Source organism: Topomyia yanbarensis, chromosome 3 (assembly GCF_030247195.1).
Source record: "Topomyia yanbarensis strain Yona2022 chromosome 3, ASM3024719v1, whole genome shotgun sequence".
Classification (NCBI taxonomy): Eukaryota; Metazoa; Arthropoda; class Insecta; order Diptera; family Culicidae; genus Topomyia; species Topomyia yanbarensis.
Window position 1 is genome coordinate 6,411,148 of NC_080672.1, and position 21,495 is coordinate 6,432,642.

Consider the following 21,495-nt stretch of genomic DNA (forward strand, 5'->3'; position numbering starts at 1 on the left):
GTGTGAATCGTTTGTTGCATTCGAAATGAATTTCGATAAAAAACAATCTAAATTCAAATCAACGTCGTGGCCATCTATATGGGGCTCGTTGCATAAGGTTTGCTGCAAGGCTTTTGACATTAATAGATGGATCCGCATGATTCAGAACGTATTTCCGCAGCCATAGGTTTGATTTGTATAAACTTCACCAACTGATTTTGAGTATATTAAATTTTCAATATGAGACTAAATTTGTGAAAATCGAAATAGCCTTTTCAGAGGAATCGATGCCTTTATCGATGGACTTTATTTCTAGAATATACTCAGAGCCAGGAAATTACGGAATTGTCGAGGTGGACATTATATTAAAAGGCCATCAGTGATCAAGAAGGTTCTAGAAAAACTAAATCTTGGTAACGAAGGTACCGTTAGCACTCACAGCATGGAGCATGTTCTTCGAAGCACTTAAATTTGAGAGCGTCCCCTTCAACCTAAACACAAACGAAATGATGGCAAAAACCTAAGATCTGTCATCTGGTGGAACACGACCTGCGCTACAATCAAGCCAAGCAAGAAAGCCTGCATTGAAGAGCTTTGCCAGAAAGCCACCGTTAATCGCTAGAGAGACGCCAGGCGAAGATAAAGGGCCCATATGTATCACTAAAAAGTTGTCTGGACCAGATGAAGGTCAGATTATCAGAGGGTTTTCCCGCAGCATCGTAGAGCTAATCGGGATGGCGAAAGCCTTGAAAGTGGAGATACCCACAAGACCCAACGGAATTTCCAACCTGGTTCAAAGTCTACGCTGCAGAAATGCATCCATGAAGGTAATGTCCTCAATAACTTAAAGCGACAGAAGCTGATGTTGCTGCCGAAGCTGGTAAAACCTTCTGGAGATGCTTCAGCGTATAGGCCAATATGGATTCGGTCAGATAGTTGTTAGAGAGAACAATTCAGTGCAGATATACATAGTACTAGGAAAGAGAGAACGGCGTGTCCAACATGCAGTTCAGTTTCCGAAAATGTAAGTCTACAGTGGATGCAACCCGAACGATTTTAGCGAGCGTATCATCATCGGTTCTCCGGTATTAGGTTTTACACCAACCGGACACAACCCCACAATCTGAGACGGATGAACTCTCTTTGACAATTCTCGGTGGTTTGTTCATATAGGAGTTACGTGAGTTCGAATGTAACAGATGAGCACCCGTTGCATTCGCACTCACGCAACTGACATAGTAAACAAACCACCGAGAATTGTCAAAAATGAACTTCATTCATCATGAGTTCATTCGTGTCGTCATCTTGTAGAATGGTAGCCCTGGCTACCAGCAATAAAAGCAAAGAAACAAGTCGTGGTTAAAAAGCACGTTTAGGTTGTAGAACATGAGGGTGGATAACTCCTATCGACCATATCTTTGGAAGCTGTCTGTGACATTGCCAGAATGATATCCATTGTACTGCTACTGTTGGAGGCTCAGAAGTGCTATAACACCGGACGAGTCCGAAAAAGAACGCTGATTAACACCACGATAAAGTGGTAAGATGAATGGGACAACACGGTGAATGGAAGATGGATACACCGCTTGATCCATGACATAATCCACCCGGAACCGCTGGAATGATCTCGACACCTATTGGTTGGCCCACCGAGTAGAATAGGTGCACCACCGAGGACTATCCGAATGGATCGCAACAAAACTGGGAGATAAATGTCTCACGCGATGGGCATCGGTATCGGAGGAAATTCCGCCGTCGAGGGACTCTCAGTCGGAGTATGGTAAATTCACCGCCGGCGACTATTCGACTAGATTGCGACAAAACTGGGAGCTAAATGATTCGCAGAAACGGAAGCGAAACGAAAACAAAAACTGGTATCACTATTTTGGTTAGAGAGTGTTTAGCCTTAGTGTCATTCGCTTCCTTTTCAAAGCTTGAACAACTTCTAGCTATGTGTGGCGGTTGAGATTTGACCTCACGTGAATTGAGTACAACACAATCGATTTACCAACTACGTTCGCCGTTTTATTCATTATTGCATTGCAAATGCTACCAGTTACAATTTTCTGATGACCAACATTTTATAAACTGTACAAAATATTTATTAAAAAATCCGAAGTTTGTAAATTTTACTGATTTACCAAATAATTCATTGCGATGAGCTATGTACTGTCATACAGCATATGATTGCAATCGATGCTTGTATCAATTTTAAAAAGATTCCAAAAGGGGGTCATACATCATACGATTGCAATTAGGCAATCCATGACAAGTTTCTGATCAGCTTCATATTTCTTGTTTATTTCATTGATGCGATATTTTCAAAGCAAAAGCCGCAATCTTTTTTTTCGCAATAAAACCTAAATGATTCAAATAAAAAAAAACAAAGAAATATTTTGAATTTTCAGTTGCCGAATTTCACAAACGATAATCCTTCAGGTATGAAGTTAGCTATTACTCCCAACAGGTCTTCCAGCAGCCCTAACTGAGAATGATGGCTAATATTTTATGACGTAAATCGCCTCGAACCGCGAAGGAATCGAAAGGTATGCTCCTAATTCATCTAATATAGGAAACAGAGCTTATCAATTAGAAGCCCAAATTGAAATAGGACTCAACGTAGCAGAACTGAATCCTTTTTTGTTTCTTCTCTGAACAGGGGTGGTGTCGAGAATTTTCAATCTAACAATTTCCAATGCTTCCATCGCACAACGAATGAAAATGGTCCCCCGATTGACAATATAATTTCCTAATTGTCGTCAATCGTCGTGATCATAATTGAACAATTTAGGTGCTGATGAAAAACGCTTTACAATCATTAAAATTATAGCTAAACTTTTGGGACCTGAAGGAAACGGTAGCAGGGAGAAGAAGGGAAAATCGACAAACAGCGTTTCAGATTCCATCGCCTTGCCGTCATAAGCTGGAGCCCTTTCTCGCACTCCCGGGTATTGTGTTCATCTTCACTTTATTATTTCGACGGGTTACTGTGACAATCCGCGAGCAGAGTTTTAATTAGGAGAAGTTTCTCGTCCTACTATACGAATAATTTCATGGATATTAGCGTAAGCTTCAATTTTTGCGCGCTTGCGTTTTGTTCGCTCTCATCATTTTGTTATATTTTACGGCGATAGCGACAGGAGTTTTTGATGCTCTATTCCTAAAATAAAGCTATTTTGTGACGTAAAATGGGTAAGTGCTGTGGAGGAAAAAATGCCAGCACGATATGGAATCACCAGATACCTAACGTCAACTCATAACGTCCTGCTTCGCCAAGGCAATTTGCCGCTATTTTAAGAGGAACACCGCGCGTGATCGTTAAAACTCAGCCAATTTGAGGATAACAATGTTTACGACTTGTTCGGTTTTTACACACGCCATATTTAGAAACTTTTCGAAGGTCGTCAATAGGATTTGTCTTGTCAAAATTTGCAATTTGAATGATGTATTTTGCTAGTTAATGTGTGTCCTGTCATACATTTATTTACCCAATAACAAATTTTTACTGAATAAAGCTAGGGATTTTTATTGAATTCAAAAAGGTCGTTATAAATTTCGTGGTTGAATTCACGGACGAAGAGATTTAAGGTGTTAAAATTCACTTCACTGGAGGAAGCATTTGCGCAATGATGTAACTTTAACTCATAGAGGAACAACTTTAAATTTTGAGGAAATTTTTTGTGAAAGCCAGCAAATTTGATTTCGATGATATTCCAACAGGAACAAAAAATCTAAACAAATATGTCAAAAGGGCCTGAATGCAAATGACAGCCTCTATTTGTTTACTTTCTCTTCTGTCAATAAGTCGGCCACTTTTACGATCTCTCAAAATGAAAGTCTTTCGATAATATACAGAAACACAAACAAAGCAAAAAATGTAATGATGGCACCGTAATAATCGAAAGAGAAAGTAAACAAAGAGAGGCTCTCATTTGCACTTAGGACCATTTGACATGTTTGTCTAGAAATATTTGAATAGTTTAGAGACAAGTTGAGTGATAAACTAGCTTGGTCATCGAATTGATGCAATGTATGGCTAATGCGAATCGATCATGGAATCGATTCGCATTAGCCATACATTGCTAGTTGCTTGCTTAAATTTTCCAAAAACTGTTTCCGCCAATTATGCTAATTTCGTATTTAGATTATAGTCGCTATAGGTGATTTTTATATGGATTTAGTAAACATTAAAGCGAAACTGGAGCGACTCGAATCCAAAGCTAAAATCATCAGAAGACAGCATCAGTGTTTTTGATTGTTATTTACCATTTTTTGTATAATTGGAGTGTCGCTTCAAATGAATAATATTTCGGTATATATGACCAAACAAAAGCGATACGATAATCGATAAGTTTGTTAAGACAGTATGCTTAGAAAAGCGACTTAACAGTAGTAGATTGTAAGTCAATGTTCTGTTTTTTTATGTAATAGGTTTCTTCATTTACGTAAAACAAATTTTCTCGAATATACAGTGTCCCCTGAAGATGATGCGGACCCTGCATCGAAACGTCGGAGTAATCATAACATAATTCGTGTTAATCCATAAGAGACTGCTCGTTATGAAGTTGTGCCATCGTTTATCGTTTTACAACACTTTTAAGATTCAGGATAAATGCTGAAAGTATCTACTTTTGAACTGAAACTTGACACCCAACTACTGCCGACTGAACAGGTCAAACTAAAGAACATTAGAGCGAGTGGGTAGGATGATTGATTGCAAAAAATTATACTTTTTGTGATGAAAGCAACACGGAGTTTTCGGTATGATTGCTAAGACTAGGACGGTATCAGCAAAAAATTATACTGAACCGGTTCATCATCGGTTTATATTTATACATATACTCATGACTGGTTTAAGGTCTCTATTGCTATGCACGAGCTGGCAGAGAAGTGGTGTTAGATGTAACTCTCTGCTCTACCAGTTACCGTACATAACCAATAACTCCAATGTTCTGAACAGGAAGAGCGGATTCGCTAACATGTCATGAAAAATGTGAGGGCTCTCCTGGAAACCCCTACACGTGAATTAAGAGTCACTAAGTAGTGACTTAGTGATATTGAAATTACGACTTAGCTTGTGTTACACAACTATTACAAATTATAGTTGGTTTTGGTCTTTACTACTTATTCGGACACTCTCCATATCGAAGCAGAAAGAATAGATCCGGTTGACTTCGTTTACTACCAGAAGGATATTAAAAGGAAGGAAATACAGAGATAACATTTCGCCTTTTGTTCTGGATTATCTCCGTTGTCGTTGCAACAAACTTATTATTCCCAAGTTATAACAAATGTCTCATTTACGGTGAATGGTCACTAAATTTGATGGGCGAGTTAAAACACGCAATCGTTAAATTTGAAGCATTCTCTCCTGAAAAGCGTTTTTTACTCATCCGAAACTATTTTTTTCCTTTTGGCATGCATACCATAAAATATGCCTTTTTATGTAGATATAAAAGTGACTGAGACAGCTTTGATATGAGTTCGGAGACAACTTTGCATTAGAGCGCTCCGTATTATAGATACGATGGAATTCCTTTCTCATGTTCGTTCTAACAGATGAAACAAAATATATTTTTTTTTGCTAATTTCCTTATTCTTATAGAGTGTGGCTGTTTAAAATTAATTACAAAAAATTTGTGTTAGAGAACGATTCTACGTTTAAAATTCGGTAGCATAATTGGGAATTGCGCTGATGAATGGATAACGAATCTCATAGTTCAATTGGAAAAGTGTACATTAAGATTCAATTTCATTCCAAATTTCATTCCACTTTCTCTTTTTAGAGTTTCTTGAAATAATATATAACCTAATTATTCTGGTAGAGAACACAGTTCGAAAAACAAGATAAGACGTGTAAATATTTAAATACTGGTTTTTGGAAACTTATTTCATTCGATTCAAAATTTGATTAATAATTAACAATTACATATATAAACAGTCCAATACTACCTTTCTATTCAAGATTGTAGTAGCTGTTACAAGATATATCAATACAAACCAGTTTCACTTTCACTTGAAAAAGGTTCTCGGGATGGTACTAGTTTTCTCCCAATGAACTTTTGCGTACTATGAGGCTCCAGCAGATCATGCGTCGAATGCCAGTAGCGTAGCGAGAAATTTGATTTATGGTGAAGTGTGGGGAAGGGAGGGGGTATATAAATATTGATTTTTAAACGCTACCTATACCTTCAATTGAACTATCTTGACCCCTATCCCTTTTATGGGATAACTATCAAAAATGCTAACCCATGTGGCTAAATTCACTGTCGAGGAAAAACGATAGTGTCGAACGAGGACATGTCTACATTATCGTAGAAATCAAGTAAAAATCTTTTTGAAGTTTTAAGGGTTGAACATATGTATAGCTAAAGATGAGCTCTATCGGTTTATTTATGTAATAAAAGAAGAATTTTATTTTTTATTTAATAACTCGATTGGCGAACTACCAATGTTTATTCCAACTATTCTATACCACTCCCTAAGGAAATTTGAATCAACGCAGTGAAATGCTTATAAGAAACGTATTAAGCTCATGTTTCAATCCTTAGCTATTTGAAAAGACAGTTCAGTTACGGAAAGAAAAGATATTTGTATGCACGACTATGCCAATGCCTCCACAACTGTAGATGCTATTCCATTACTAGAAAATAAAACTTACTGTAATTTATACATCCTCCTTTGACGTTTCAAGAACAATGCTCCAAACATAGTTTTTAGTACCCATCCATCAGGAAATAGTCACATGAAATGATTTTAATACTAATTTACCAATTCAACCAAAATGAAAATTCTTGTACACGCTTAAAATATAATCGGAAGAGGAGCGTTCAACTAGTAAATTCGTGTCCCCCACTTACCTACTACCGTGTTCGGATAAAACCCCTGGGGGCCACTCACTACCCAGCATGCTAAATGAAATGCTGTCTGTCAATCAGACTCGTTGATTAGATCCATCTCAATGTTTGTAGCACACGGTGATTCCGGGAATTCAAAACCAATTTCCGATTCGCGCCAAGCTATGCAGGACTGTTTGTGTCGGTATACTGTATACAGAGGAAATAATTTCCAACGATAGTCGGAGCGGATGAAAACAATTAGTCATGATATTTACGGGGAAAGTCCCCCTGCCAACCGAGTCAGATAAATTTGTTGATGTTTCCCCGTGGGAAAAATGAATCCAATGTGGAAAATTTTGCCAAATGGTAAATGTTGTATCTCGTAAGTGTCCATAACAAAATCGCATTTTAACAGCGTCTTGGACTAGGTTTTTTCACATGTACCCTAAATGACACTCATTTCGTTCTTCGAATTCGGACGCATCGTTATAGTTTTGTTCACTTTATGAACCTTGATTTTTTCCACAGGCAATCGTAACATTTTAACTCAATAGTATTTTTTAAAGGACGTATGTGCTTTTGCCAGCATTTCGAAACGAGCGAGAAGCACATCAAGCCAGTTCGTTCGCGGGCGTGTACGAATAGCATACCAAAGATATAAGAAGCTTTGCTCACGAATGCTCGTGTGCTGCGTTACCTAGCAAGCGAGAAATGCAAGTGTGAATGCTTGCAGGCATGGACTACTAAGCAGAGTTAAAAATATTCAAATTCATTGACTGAAAATTGATCATATTCAGCCGCATTCATTTTCAATATTCAGTGACGCAGCTGAAAACGTCAAACTAACAAACCGCCCATTCATCCATGCAGATTTTCATTCGGCTCCGATTATTACACGAAGCGACCGTGCAGCAACGAATCAAACGCATCAAAGTAGGCCCTGGCACAATGTAAGCGATGATGGTTGTTGTTTCATATGCTTTATCGGCATTTGAAAACATTTTCCTAGATAATTAGGGTAATGAATATATTGTATGATATTCAACTGAATGAATAAGATGGATAGTTGAATGAATATTTTTTCTATTCACCGCGAGTCGCAACAGGTTCATTTTCAGCCGTCAAAAAGAGCTTCGATCATTTTTAACTCAGCTACTAAGAGTGTTATCGCGATTTGGTGTGACCTAGAAAGGCTTTATACGCGCCAACAAACGAAAATAGCATCACAGTTTTTTTTGTATGCACTAGTACTCCCAGAAAATCAACATTAATCTATAACTATCAATTGTACAGCAACACTATTCGAGAATTGCAGGGAATTAATCATTTTTTGCAAAAGCGTATACTCCGGAAAAAAAAAATTAAAGTTAAAAGTAAGCTAAATTAAAAACTACAGAAAAGCGATTCTTAAACTCTTAATTTTTCACTATCAAAATTCCAAGGATAATTGCAGAGTTTAAAAAATTATCATGGATAAGCTATTAACAAAAAATATATATTTTTAAAGGTCATACTATTTACTAGCCAAAAATTACAAATCTTATATAATTCTTAATGTTATTTCAAATCGAAATGCTCATAACAAGGCTCATATCAGCGAAAGGATTTGTTAAAAATCTTTTGCCTTCTGCTGGCAAGGAGTCGAGCGTTCCATTTGAGTATGGCTTAAATGAATTGTAGGAGAAGCAACTCAAAATTTGGGAAAAGTTTATTCATGACGGTTCTCAAATAATATATTTTATGAAAGTAGTACATACACAAACTCATACGCTCTGTTGACGAAATACGCTAGAGTCTGATTATTTTGGGAAAATACTGTACCATCCCGAGCAAACAAAAAGCCCATAATACCCCCATGCTCATAGTCAGGCCTGATGAGAGAGGGGTCAGCGGGGGCACCAGTCTCGAGGCCCGGATCTTTCTTAGGGGCCCTCACTATTACCTGAAAATAAACTGGTTGGAGGGAGTATGGAAGAAAAAATTATGTATTTGTACATTAAAAAACAACAAAATACATTCGTTATCAAACTTTGAAAATCCTTAATATTTTATTTCCATTTCATGAAACTGTCAATTGTCGTTACTGCATTTAATTAGCAGGGGACTGGAAGGTGGAGTATATTTTTTTTTTCAATATTAAGAGCCGTAGTACTCAAGGGAGAGCAAGGAGTAGAAGGAAAAAAGTTTAGAAAAGCGTGGAAAGGATCATATGAGCAAGCTTAGAGTTCACCAGCGACTTAACCCTTTGTCTGCTACCGTAGAAGTCAGGATCTTTTGGCATTAGAAATGCGAATCACCTGAGACTACGGCAAGTCCGGACAAGCGTAAAGTAACTTGTTACTTGAAACCGACAGCATGAAGAAACAAATTTCAATTTATTTTGAAACGTAGCGACAAACAGAACACGTCAACATGGCCAACAAATTTGTGTTTGGCAAGCATTTTGCGGATGTAGCAAAGTGATTCAGGTCTTCATCACATATGGGATCGTCGAAGGTCAATCTACAAAATCAGACCTCTCCAAATTCCGTTTTTAGAGGATTTACGAAGACCTGACACTATCATGACCGGATTTAGCATCTTTCAGTGATACTGAACCACAAATGTAAACATAGCAGAACCTGTAGAGAAAAATTGAGCCGTCTTGAAGTCAAACCAAAGTACAATCCCAAAAGTAATTAGAAATGAATTTGAGCACTACAAAACTGCAAAATAGGAGCGACCCCCTTCCTTTTTTCACTTATAATATTTTTATATGGTTATCTAGTGATTCTGAAATAAAATGACTTCAATCTTAGAATGTAGTTTCTACCTCTCCGGAAGTTGCGCAGTGCACTTAGTGCAAAACGTTATGAAATTCAAGATAAATCATCCTAGAGTTTCAGGCAGTTGCATAAATGTAAAAATATCGCGACTGCCGGAGGGATAAATATTAAATTTAAAACCTCAAACGAGTCACTTCCCTTGTGAAGGAAGGCTTAAATTTTTTCATCTTAGAAAATCCCATTGACCTCGACTGGGATTAAATTTAAAAACAGTGGGGTGAACAGTAATCACGCTTACTAAATAACCACTGGCGCTGTCTATAAAATGTACGAAGTAAGGAGATATAGAAATTATTATTTAAAATGTACTATTTAATTCATTTTCTACGATTTCCTGAACCGTAAATAATAAACAAGTGTGCAAAAACCTACCTTGACAAAAAATCGTGTCGAAAGAGACAATATTACGGAGAGATTTCAATTCCTACAGTGAGAATGGAACACGAATGAACCTCAAGGCGTTATGCGCGATTGCATAAGAGGTAAAATACCTAAAATAATAACTGAGACATGTACTACGAATAACTAATTGATAACAAAACGAATAATAATAGTACACAAATAATAACAAAACCGTTTCAACCTTCCAATAACAAAATTCATTGTATGGAGGTATGCAATAAGGTATTGATTTGGTATTTGTAAAAGTCACTGGAACACAAAAATAATACTAAAATAAAGCATTATACCTTATTGAGGTATTCAGCAAGTATTGATGAATGTTTCTTCAATACCTGCCTAGTACCTTAATGAGGTATTAATAATCAATTAATACTAAGATTTGGTATGATACCAGAAAATAGTGTGCTAGGGTTATTGGCCAGTTATTTTCTCCTGGTCGGGTTAGAATGAACATTATATCGATTGATTTGAAGGCTGAAAAGATTCGGCGAAATGTTCATTGGATGAGAATATGTGGCTTTTCCGAAATTGGATGTCGATTTTGTTCAGTTTCAACACAAAAGAAATGTTTCATAACAGCTGTTCTGCCCACTAGTGAATTATTTGACTAAAGTATATTGTTTGCTTTTTGGATTTTATGTATAACATCGCGATCGAGGTAGCTGTTATACGTTGATGAGAACAAACAATTCATAAAAAATGAATGAGAAAATGAGACTCTCCGAATCGGAAAAAATAACGATGAATCTGTATTTCTTGACGATTTCATTACTGCTTTAATCATTAAAATGAGTCAATTAGGTCGCCCGAAATACATTATTAAAATCAAACGTGCTTAAAACCTGAAATGGTAATATTTTCATCAAACAATCTGGATTTGATTTTGCTATGACAAATACTACCGACAATGGATTTTACATTGAAATTGTATTTTGGGTTACCCGTTTTTGTATTTCCTTGTATTCTACCACATTCCCCCATTCCGAACAGCTCGCAGCTGAGAGTCCTCTGGTAATGGCCAAACCTTAAATTATCATCTTGAAATTACAACGCGGTACAATTACTCGGCTTTGTCCAATAAATAATTAACGAAGTTACGAAAAAAGTTAACAGAATACAAAACAAATCAACTAAAAATATTCCTTTGAAAGGGTCCATTATTGAAAATCTCTTATTTTTCGCATAAAAACTCAGCGAGTCTTATCATCAAGTGGTGCTTCAATCTGGTTAGAAAAATATTATTGTAATTGATTGATTTAATTTTGTCTCAGAAGTAAAAAGTGCTGTAACGAAGTTTGGCAACTATTGACATAGAATAAACTTGATGGTAACATGTTCAGATTGAGCATGTGAAAACTATGCTATTAAAAATATTTGACACATAGAAACTTGGTGCTTCGTTTACGAAAACCATAACACATCATAGACTATGAAAAGCTCATTTTCTAGTCTAGACAACGCTCGAATGGTGGACGGTAAACCCTCCCTACTTCATCATTCCTCCTTGACCAAGGAGGCCACTCTTCTTCCTCAAACAACGTCATGAAACTGTGAAGGACAGATTACCACATGTTAATTCTATCGAGTGTTGCATTATGCAAATGATATTAAGAGAAACGCTACGTAATATATTTTATTTCTAGCCTTCAAATGTCCTGTTATCTTTCCAATTGTCATTACAATAAACGTCTTTTTTGTAAGCTTAGATTATTGAAACACGAATCTTTTCTGTGATATATGCTGTATAATTTTAAACTCTTGTAACCCTAGGGTACCTGAAAATTATTAGCCTCTAAAGGTCTTAAGACGGCCCTGATCGTTCTATGGTATATCGACAGAAACAGCCGATTTAGAGAAATTAGTTGGGATTTGCCTAATTTCTTGAACCTATGAATTATATGAATTATATTATATGAAAATGATTAGGGGTATAACGCAAAAGTATGAAGACTAAACTGCATACTATATGAATTATATAATAAAAATGGACGCTAAGTTTATAGTTTGTTATATTATTTGACGGGAACATTACCAACTGCTCAATCTAGCTAAAGATAGGACAGGTAGGAAGGCTTTCGAAATCGACCGCTGCTGTGTTTGTTTTCCACAGACATTGGTTTTGCTTCTTTGGTTTCGCACTTTCCTATAGACGCACTATTTACTAGCTCAATACAAGTGGTATAGCTTTACCAGTCGATGACTTATCTAGTATGGTTTAATTTGAATAGTATACATATAATTCCTTTAGTCAAGCTTCCAACAAGTATTCATGTAGAAGGGCCTGTCAGTAAGGTAAGTCCTGGGGCCCGGCGCTTTATTACCACCTATGATAGATAGTTGCAATTCAAAAAAATTCAATGTTCACATATTGGAATAAAAACGATTTGTGGTTACGTAAAGCTATGTTATAAAGTGACTCTTAAACGGCGGCAATCATATCACTATGATGCTATGTAGATTGTCTTCCTTCCCCGGCAGTATATCTTATTTGTTTTTAAATCCTTGTCCATCATGCAACGTTTACTTCCATCCTCTTTTCGCTACCCATAGCTTACGACACAGCGAGAAACGAGCAATAAATTCTAACAAATTGTGTAACCTCACAGAGTTTTAACGCGTTGAGACCAAAAGAAAATGTGTATTTTTTCCGCTCGTTTACCAGCTCCCACTCACTCAAGTGACGGTATCACGTAATACATAGATGCAGACATCATGCGGGTAAGTCTGTCCTTGCCATTCTGGTGTCTTTCGTTAGACTGAAAATAGTCAGTCAGAGTTAAAAGCAGTTGCCTGAACATTTTATGGATGTTCCTGAACAGATGCTTCACTAGAGGCATCTTACAGCAGCGGGTGATGGAGAATGGAACGCGTTTTGCATAGTAAATTCAATTTCGTTTTATTGGGAAAGACAGAATCAATATGGTACAAATATTCGTGTTGTTACGTTGCGTTATTTAGATGTGTCATACAGGGTGTTTGTATCCTAGTTAAGAAATTCTTGAAATATACATACATGGAGAGAAAGTAGCTATACATTAGGGTAGCGGCTATTCTTGCGATGTTGGAATTTTGTCCATTTCCCGTCAAAAAATAATCAAGGAATCAAAAAAAATTGGCCAAAATTTGAGCGAAATTAGGCCATTTTAACATGTGCCCCAAAGCGACTGAAGTTTTATATGGGAAATATATGCATTTTTCATACGTTTTATACGAAAATTCATAAATTTGTTCAAAGCGTTCGAAAAATTTTAAAATTTGGTAGAGTTTAAGTACACTATGGAAGTTACAATTAAAAACGATAATGTGGTGAGGTCACCATCCTTGCAAGAGCTTTACTAAAGGTTGCTGACACATTTAACAGCAAGGTCAACATGCTAGCGAACGATATTCAATTTTTGGTTGAATGAAGGGCTAAAAAGAATGGATCCATAAACAGAATCACTTATGCGTTTGAGTACGCTATGGAAGGTACAATTAAAAATGATGATGTGGTGAGGTCACCATCCTTGCAAGAACTTTGTCAAAGGTTGCTGATGCATTTAAAAGCAAGGTGAACATACTAGCGAATGATATTCAATTTTTGATTGTATGAAGGGCTAAAAAGGATTGATCCATAAACAGAAAATCTTATGCGCACTCCACACAAACAGATCCGCGATGCAAAGAACCTGCTGAAACAGTAAAATCCTTTCCTAGCGGAAAGGATTTTACTGTTGTTTTTCATTGGGTTCCGAAAACCATCAGAATCGGTGACTATTTGGTAATGAATAAATCATGAAATACATCAATATGAAGTCGCCGATACCAGGCACATAGTACAGGCTTTCATCAGACATTCTTGAAATTATTATTATGTTTTTATACCTACACTAAGGAATGGAATTTTATTTAAATTTTCGCAGCTTTATTGTGCTATTTTTCAACTGCACTTCTATTTTCCTACTAATGCAAATTATTTATGAAGGTTTTGAAGATTCATCAGATGCAAACATAGGTGGCAATAGTGTAAAACAAGAAATCATAAAATAAGCTAATAGAGATCAAACACAGTGTAATCGTCGGATCGTATAAGACAAACATTACATCGCAATTAAGCAAGAAATAAGCTTAGAAAATATTTAAAGAAAGTTCTGTGATCATGTTTTAACATTTTTTGATAAAATTGGGTAAACTCTTTCTTATTAGTGACAAAAACTAATTGTTTAAAATGGGTAAATTATATGATATGGCGCCAAACAGATATTTAGTTTTAATTATAGTTTTGTTTGTTCTAACGAAATAATTGCTTTGTAATTTAAATGACGGAAAAGTATTATTTTTTTCAGATTCAGGCAGAGTTTTTATTTTTATTAGAGCCGATTTCTTCACCAAAGCTTAACTTTTTAATCTCGTTTAAAATGTTGGCGTGGGTGAAGAAATCGGTCTATGGAGTTTTTTTGTGGTTGTGCATATTCAGGATAAGACGAAAGTATCAGAACCCAGTCGTTGGACTTCCAAACAGGAAAAATTCCCAGTGTCAGTAGGACCGAAGCACTAATCCTGCAATTTAAATATACTGTACGCTAAGAATGGGTTGCAATGTCTGTTGAAAAATGTGAAAATATCAAAAAGGCCAAAGCTTTTTTGATACTCAAAACTTCAGCATTTTGCTTAAAATATACATATTAATATAGCAAAAAAATCGTTAACGTGGATATCATGGACAGTGTAGGTAGATTGAATTGTCCATGCTTGTGTACGTCAGCTAATCCTGAAATGTTCAACTGGGGCTCAGCCTGTGCCATTCAACGCCATTAAAAACACAACCATATCGCATCAACAACCGGCTGTCTCATCTTGTATGTCGATCACGTCGTTGGTAGCTCACAAAAGCCTGGGTCTAACGATACGAATTTATGTAAATTAATAGCTATTTCGCTTTGTTATTCGCAGTTATTCCTATAAACGTCGCTTACTAACGCTTTCCATTTCATTTGATATCCTCTTTGAAGGACTCGTCGTCAAATAATAATCATTAGTATTAAGACTTTCTGGAGCTAACTTACTTTTCCCACCAGCATAAAAGATATATGAGAAACGGTTCATTGGCCTTGGAAGTAGCTTAAACTTTGAAGGGAAATCTATACATTTCTTTACTCTTTAAAAAGAAACGACTGCACCAATATCCAACACACTTTTCTAATGATTGTTGATAACATGTGCCGTGTTTCATTATGTCACCGAATCTCTTATGATGATGGAAGAAAATTACACCTCACCTATCAATGATATATGATATGATACCGTCGTTATAGCCAAGGAGGCTGATATTCCAAAATATTGTTGTTCGAGGTTCTCGGTCCTATAGCTTGCTCCCACATAGGCGGTGACGTTGGCGATGGTGTAAACATCCAAGCAGCCTGTATGCGAATCTTTCCAGCAAAGATTATATGTTCGTGGAAGACTAGATTAAAAGATAGGAAATGAGAAGCTTTCACTGGAGTTTGTTTTGCTTGTGCCGGTTTAGGATAAAAGCATGGAGCCAGAGGGTGAATGGAATGATTATCTGCTATTTCAACGCAGGCGATTTTGGAGCAAATAATTTGTTGGTGGATGTGGTCTTTAATTTTCTTTTTCCTTTATTTTTTGCTGCTGGTTGTTGAACAAAATGCAACAGTATAGCTTTAGTCATAATTGCGCAGAAGTGGAAAAATACCACGTTTGAATTCCTGAAATGTTCGACTAGGTTTTTATACACACTACTACCGGAATGAAATATAAAAACTTTGGTATTGTCCTATTAAACGTGCCTAGAAGTAAAGGACAAGAAAATTTAAAATAATAATTTTAATGAAAAACCGTCAAACTATAGCATAACTGTGCTGACCATTCTTCCAGCTAAAACCAATTCGGTTACAATAGCGCACCGGGCGGCAAGCTTCGAAGTATATTTGATTTGAAATACAAATCTTGAAGTTTTACACAATTCAAACGCTTAATATGGAAGACCCTTATCTGTAATTTTAACGTGGCCTTCTCTGATTCTTTCCATCTAAATATTTTCATTTATAATTTTAATTCATTGATTTATTACAGTTACAACCTGTTTTGTTGTTTATAGGTCATAGTTAATTGAGATATCTTATTCGAGGATAATTTGTACTTGGCTGAACACTTTGTAGCCTGTTATACTACTAGTAATAATACTTTTGTTCCAGAATATAATCTGATAATATTTATTATCCATCATGCTAACACCAGTTATTCCAATAAAATCGATCATATTTTCTTTTCCATATCAATGAAACGATTCATCGAATCCAAAATAATCCAGAAAGAAAATAGTGAAATTTTAGCATTCGATTATATTGCAAACCGAAAATTGAGCGACGGAAAATGAAAGGCAAACTTCGTAGAACCCGCTTTAAGAATATTGGACTGTAAAAATCGGATAAAAACCTTAACCGAACTTCAGCATAGCCATCGCTTAAAAAGTTCTCCCCCCGGCAATGACGAAGCTTCAGTATAAAAAAGCTGTTAACATAAATCTATCGTTCGCAAGGGAAACCGGTATACTGTAACATTCAAGGTAAATGTAGATTAAAGAAAACTACTTTGCAAGAACCGCATATATTTTGTCCGATTTTTATTCTAAAGGTTTTTTTTAAACGACTATTACATCGAAGAGCCCCAGTTCAATTTATAAGCTTGAAGTTTATATCCAATTTTGACGTAGGACTACGTCTTTGTTTTCGATATGGGAGTGTACGCTGCAAATTCTACAAAAATGGTATGTAACGAAAAGTCCAAGTGGTCCAATTTTAAACGCATATAATTCAGTCATCTCACGATAAATTTTACAATTTTTTTGCGCATATCGCCCCAAAATACTTCTAAAAATAGATTCCAATAGATAAACCCAAAGGTTTTTGATATCATGGCCTTAAAAATTTATATAATGTACAATAGAGTGGCTCTTGGTTGTATGGGAAAACTTCAAAATGATTTTGTTGGTCCCAAATGCCTGTATAAAATTTGGTAGCGGTTGGTTGCTTCCCGGGTTTGCGCATTGCGTTCAAATGGGATGGCATAAGATTTTAGATGGGAAAATCAATTACTTTGCATTTACGTTAATAAAGATCCCTATTTCACTAAATATGAAAAACCAATTTTTAAAACTATAGTTCAAACCTTGGTTAACAACTTTGTCGAAGACCGTAACTAGCTACGAGTTTTCAAAAAATAGTTTTAACGATTTTAAAACTTATGGTAAAATCCAAATGTAGAAATTGATTACTTTTTCCAACACTGCCGGTGCACCACCGACATCGACATTAAAAACTTAGATAAATGAGAATATATTCATCGCACAGACTTGGTACCTTTGAATGAAATGTTCAGAATGAATTTCTGCATAACATAGACGTAGTCAGAAAATGAAAAGAAGAGGGGGGGGTGGCTTGAGTACTCTTCAGTCCCTTTTTAGATTGTACTGTATAAGACAAAGAATCATTACGTCCTTGTAAATGTCAACAGACTGAACTTTCTTAATATTTTGATAGACCCAAATATGAATCATACTACCATCTTTGTTGTGGTAAATAACATTAACAATATTTAGGATTTACACCTACCAATTTATGTGTTGTGTTTGCTTAAGGCAAAAACTAACTCAGGTCTGGAAATCGCGTTGGGTTCTAACCTGATGTATATGTCTAGTTCACCACGATCACCACTGTTTTGCGTGAACTTAACTCAATTTCATCAAAAAACGCTTGTTTGAAGTAACTATCCTGGTTTCGTTCCTAGATTCTCAAACGAAAACTTCAATAGAAACAATTCCGAGACTTCAAGGAATCTAAAGATATGCATTTTTTTAAATTCTGACTCTGAACGGCTAAGAAATAGGGTTTTAAAGTATGTAAAACATTGTACCATTTTAAATGAGATAACAGTAGGGCCCTTAAATAGTAGCAATCAAACACGTCAGATTAATTTTTAATTCGGCGGTATAATCCTGTGTTGAAGATGTGCTTCTTATGTTATATGTACTAAACTATCTGAAAAGGGAACTGGGGAGTGCACAAGCCACACCCTCTTCTTTTCATTTTCTGACTATGTCTATGTTATTCAGCAATTCATTCTGAACATTTCATTCAAAGGTACAAATCTCTGCGATGACTATATTCTCATTTAGTTAAGTTTAAAGTATCGGTTTCGTGGTGTACTGACAGTGTTGGAAGAAATAATGAATTTCAGCATTTGGATTTTACCACAAGTTTTAAAATCGTTATTGATTTCTCCATATAAAATCCCATACAAGCTTTGAACGCAATGCGCAAACCCGGGAAGCAACCGACCGCTCCCAAACTTTGCACAGGCATTTGGGACCACAAAAGGAACTCAAAAAGTGCTGTGCTGAAAAATGTCATCATCGAGCCACTCTAATGTACTACCTAGTCAAAATATCACGCATTTACATACAGAAGATAGCGCTTCCCTAGTCCGGCACAACAGATTTGTGTACCTAGCGCGCTACGCTTTTATGAAAGGCGTCATCATCGACTATTTAAAGAATGGATTTGACCGGACAAGCTCAGTTGCCTGTTGAACGGCAGGCGGAGCAGATTACTACGCTGTGTGTTTTCACAGCCAGTGTAGCTGAGTTAGAAGTCCGTTACACTGGTTGTGGAGGTACGCCACCCAGTGTCGTCCAACACGCGACTGAACTTGTCCGTTCAAACAATATGCGTTCTGTTGTATTGTGCTCGTTTCCAGTTCTAGCACACTTTTATGTACAATCTCGAACATAATTATTCGTACACATAGATAAGATAAGATAGTGTCGTGGTACTAGTTGTCTCTTTCGCTCTACCCATCACCATAAGCGTTGACTCATTTTGCTTTGTGCGCTTGGGTTCAATATTTGAGGCAAATGTGTAGGTAGGTATATCTAATTTGATAACAGGATTACCATATTCACTGATTTTTCTGTAATGTCTCAGATTTTTCTCACAATTTTTGTTCACTGATTTATTTTTACAGATGAAGATTTTTTGGAAATATTGAGATTTTTACAGATTTCTCGGAAATTTATCACAGATTTTTTCCTGTTTCAGTTATCACAGATGTTAAAAAGATATTTTTGACCGAAACACAGATTTCAATGTGGCATCCCTGTTTGTTAGCATGCGTAACCTGCATGATAGCAATCTGTACTTTCGTTGCGCAAAGACGAAAGCTTTCTTACCAACAAATTAAATTAACGCGGATCGATGGAAAACACAACGAAAGTTTATTATTTATGTTCGATCAATTCATTGATTCATTTCCACTTCACGTGATTCATTTCCACTCAGCCTATTTTGATTCTGCTAAAAGGTACATACTGCAAAGCCTGTTTATGAATGAATACACTGCCACTCGAAAAACCTTTGCAAAAACGCATCTAAGTCCATATATAACATTGTTTTCGATTCTTGTATATTTATAGTTTCGGTATATGATTACGACCACTGCATTCGCTACATTTGTATATGTACTTTAGGAAAGTTACAACTCAATCATTTTGTTTAGTTAATAATAATATATGTGTTTTGCAAGTTGATAATAACTATAATAAAATTTCAAATTATTAAAAGCGATGGCGATTTTTGTTCTGTATCAGAACACAAGCTAGCTTAAAACAAATATACGTCGATGAAGGATGGAGTCAATCGATATATTTCGAAAGCGAAAGCTAAATCAGTATCGAGCGAGTAAAACATCTCGTAAAAATAGAACCTCCAACCGCATAAAAATAAAATGCCACTTGACCAGGTGACTGCTGATCAATATATTTTTTCCCCCATTTCCACACTCTTGGCGTCGTTGTCGGGATTTGCACTCGTTCAATCGTTAAATGGTGATGCCTCCGCTTAGCTTCCAAATTCGATTGTATCATATTCTTTCACGGTGGCTGCGATTTTCGATACGTTTGTAGGTTTAACTGAATTAAAAGATGATTGGGGTGGGACGAGAGTGTGTTGTGAACACATATGCGAACAGGAAAAAAAAGCTAGATTACTACTAGAACGCACGATTGCCTTCCATCCCAGTAGATAAATCACCAATATAATCTGTCTTGTTTACACACATTCGTTGGCACGATGAAAAGCAAAGCGTGCAAAGTGTTTTGTTTTCATTTTATTTATATTTTGCAAAGGGGTGATAAAATATGGCGTACCATATGTCGCATATATTCAAGTGTCTATGGAACATATTGGATTACAGTGAAGACCCGTTTTTATCAGCCCCTTGGGGAATTTTAGACTAATGAAACCGGGACATTGATAAAATCGGGAAATATATTTTTCTTTCTTTTTAAGAAACCGAAGCTCTTAAAATATTCTTCTTTAGTCCTTAGACATAGCCTCATAACCTTTCCTGATTATTTAGCTTAAACTTCCCTTAAGGGGGTCTGACAGTGCAAAATTCAAAAAAATTTTTTTGCATAAATTGGATTTCTAAGATAAGAAAAATATGCTCAAGAAAGGATTTCCTCGAATTCAATTTGGTTCGTCTGCTAGAGCCCATTAAACTACCAACTATCAAATTTCATATGAATCGGGTCAAAAAGATGATAAAATCGGGGGCACATAAAATCGGGGGCTGATAAAATCAGGTCTTCACTATATTATTGTTTGTGTTAATTGTTAATTGCACTGTCTTCCACTACCAACTCAAATTATGTAAGTAGGATTGGTTTCGTAGAAATCTCAAGCTTGAAATAGTAATATGCTTTTGTGTATAATTTTTATTTCCGAACAAATTGTAGAGATTTGCAATTTTCTGCGTAAACGTTTTAAAAATGTTAAGATTTCATATATTTTATAACTTTTTACGCAACCCAATTTCCAATACTAAATCAGTTTTCAACTATTAAGTATCTATGGAAGTCTAGAGACATTATAGTTAAAAGTGCAAAGACTCTACTTTGCTTGGAATATAACTAATATAATCCATATATCCTAAATTATAAACTTATGCAAATATGGAAATGCATGTATGTATGGCCAATGGCCATTCAATATTCTTCAACTGATACAATACGTAAACATTCAAATTGACATTTGCGATAAAATGCTGTAACATGTTTGATAACTATCCGTTTTCTTTTTTTTTTTTGGTTCATTTCAGATTGTTCGAGGAACACGCGGAACTGATAGATCTGTTCGCCAAGTTCAAAGATTTGAAAACGAAGGAGGAACAAGCGATGTCAGAGGAGCTGGCGGAGCATGCCAACAAGGTGATGACCACGTTGGACGAAGGAATCCGAGGTCTGGACGATATGGACACGTTTTTCGAGTTCATACACCAGGTGGGCGCCTCCCATCGGCGTATTCCCGGCTTCAAGCAAGAGTACTTTTGGGTATGTTTTGTGCAGCACAATTTGTACTTATCGCGTAAAATAGAGAAAGAATGAACAATAT

At 36.1% G+C, this 21,495-nt stretch overlaps 2 protein-coding genes across 12 annotated transcripts in view; one reads left to right on the forward strand and one right to left on the reverse strand.

Annotated features, from left to right (window-relative positions):
* The window catches only part of LOC131692760 (uncharacterized), a 123,302-nt gene that overhangs the window by 48,745 nt on the left and 53,062 nt on the right, over positions 1-21,495 (reverse strand). The gene's annotated exons all lie outside the window — the stretch shown is intronic.
* LOC131692765 (neuroglobin-like) overlaps positions 1-21,495 on the forward strand; it is a 48,902-nt gene that overhangs the window by 7,577 nt on the left and 19,830 nt on the right. For all 10 annotated transcript variants that reach the window (XM_058980014.1, XM_058980017.1, XM_058980019.1 and 7 more), the window contains one exon: positions 21,203-21,434. In XM_058980014.1, the coding sequence (XP_058835997.1) occupies positions 21,203-21,434 (232 nt within the window). The remainder of the gene's footprint in view (positions 1-21,202; positions 21,435-21,495) is intronic.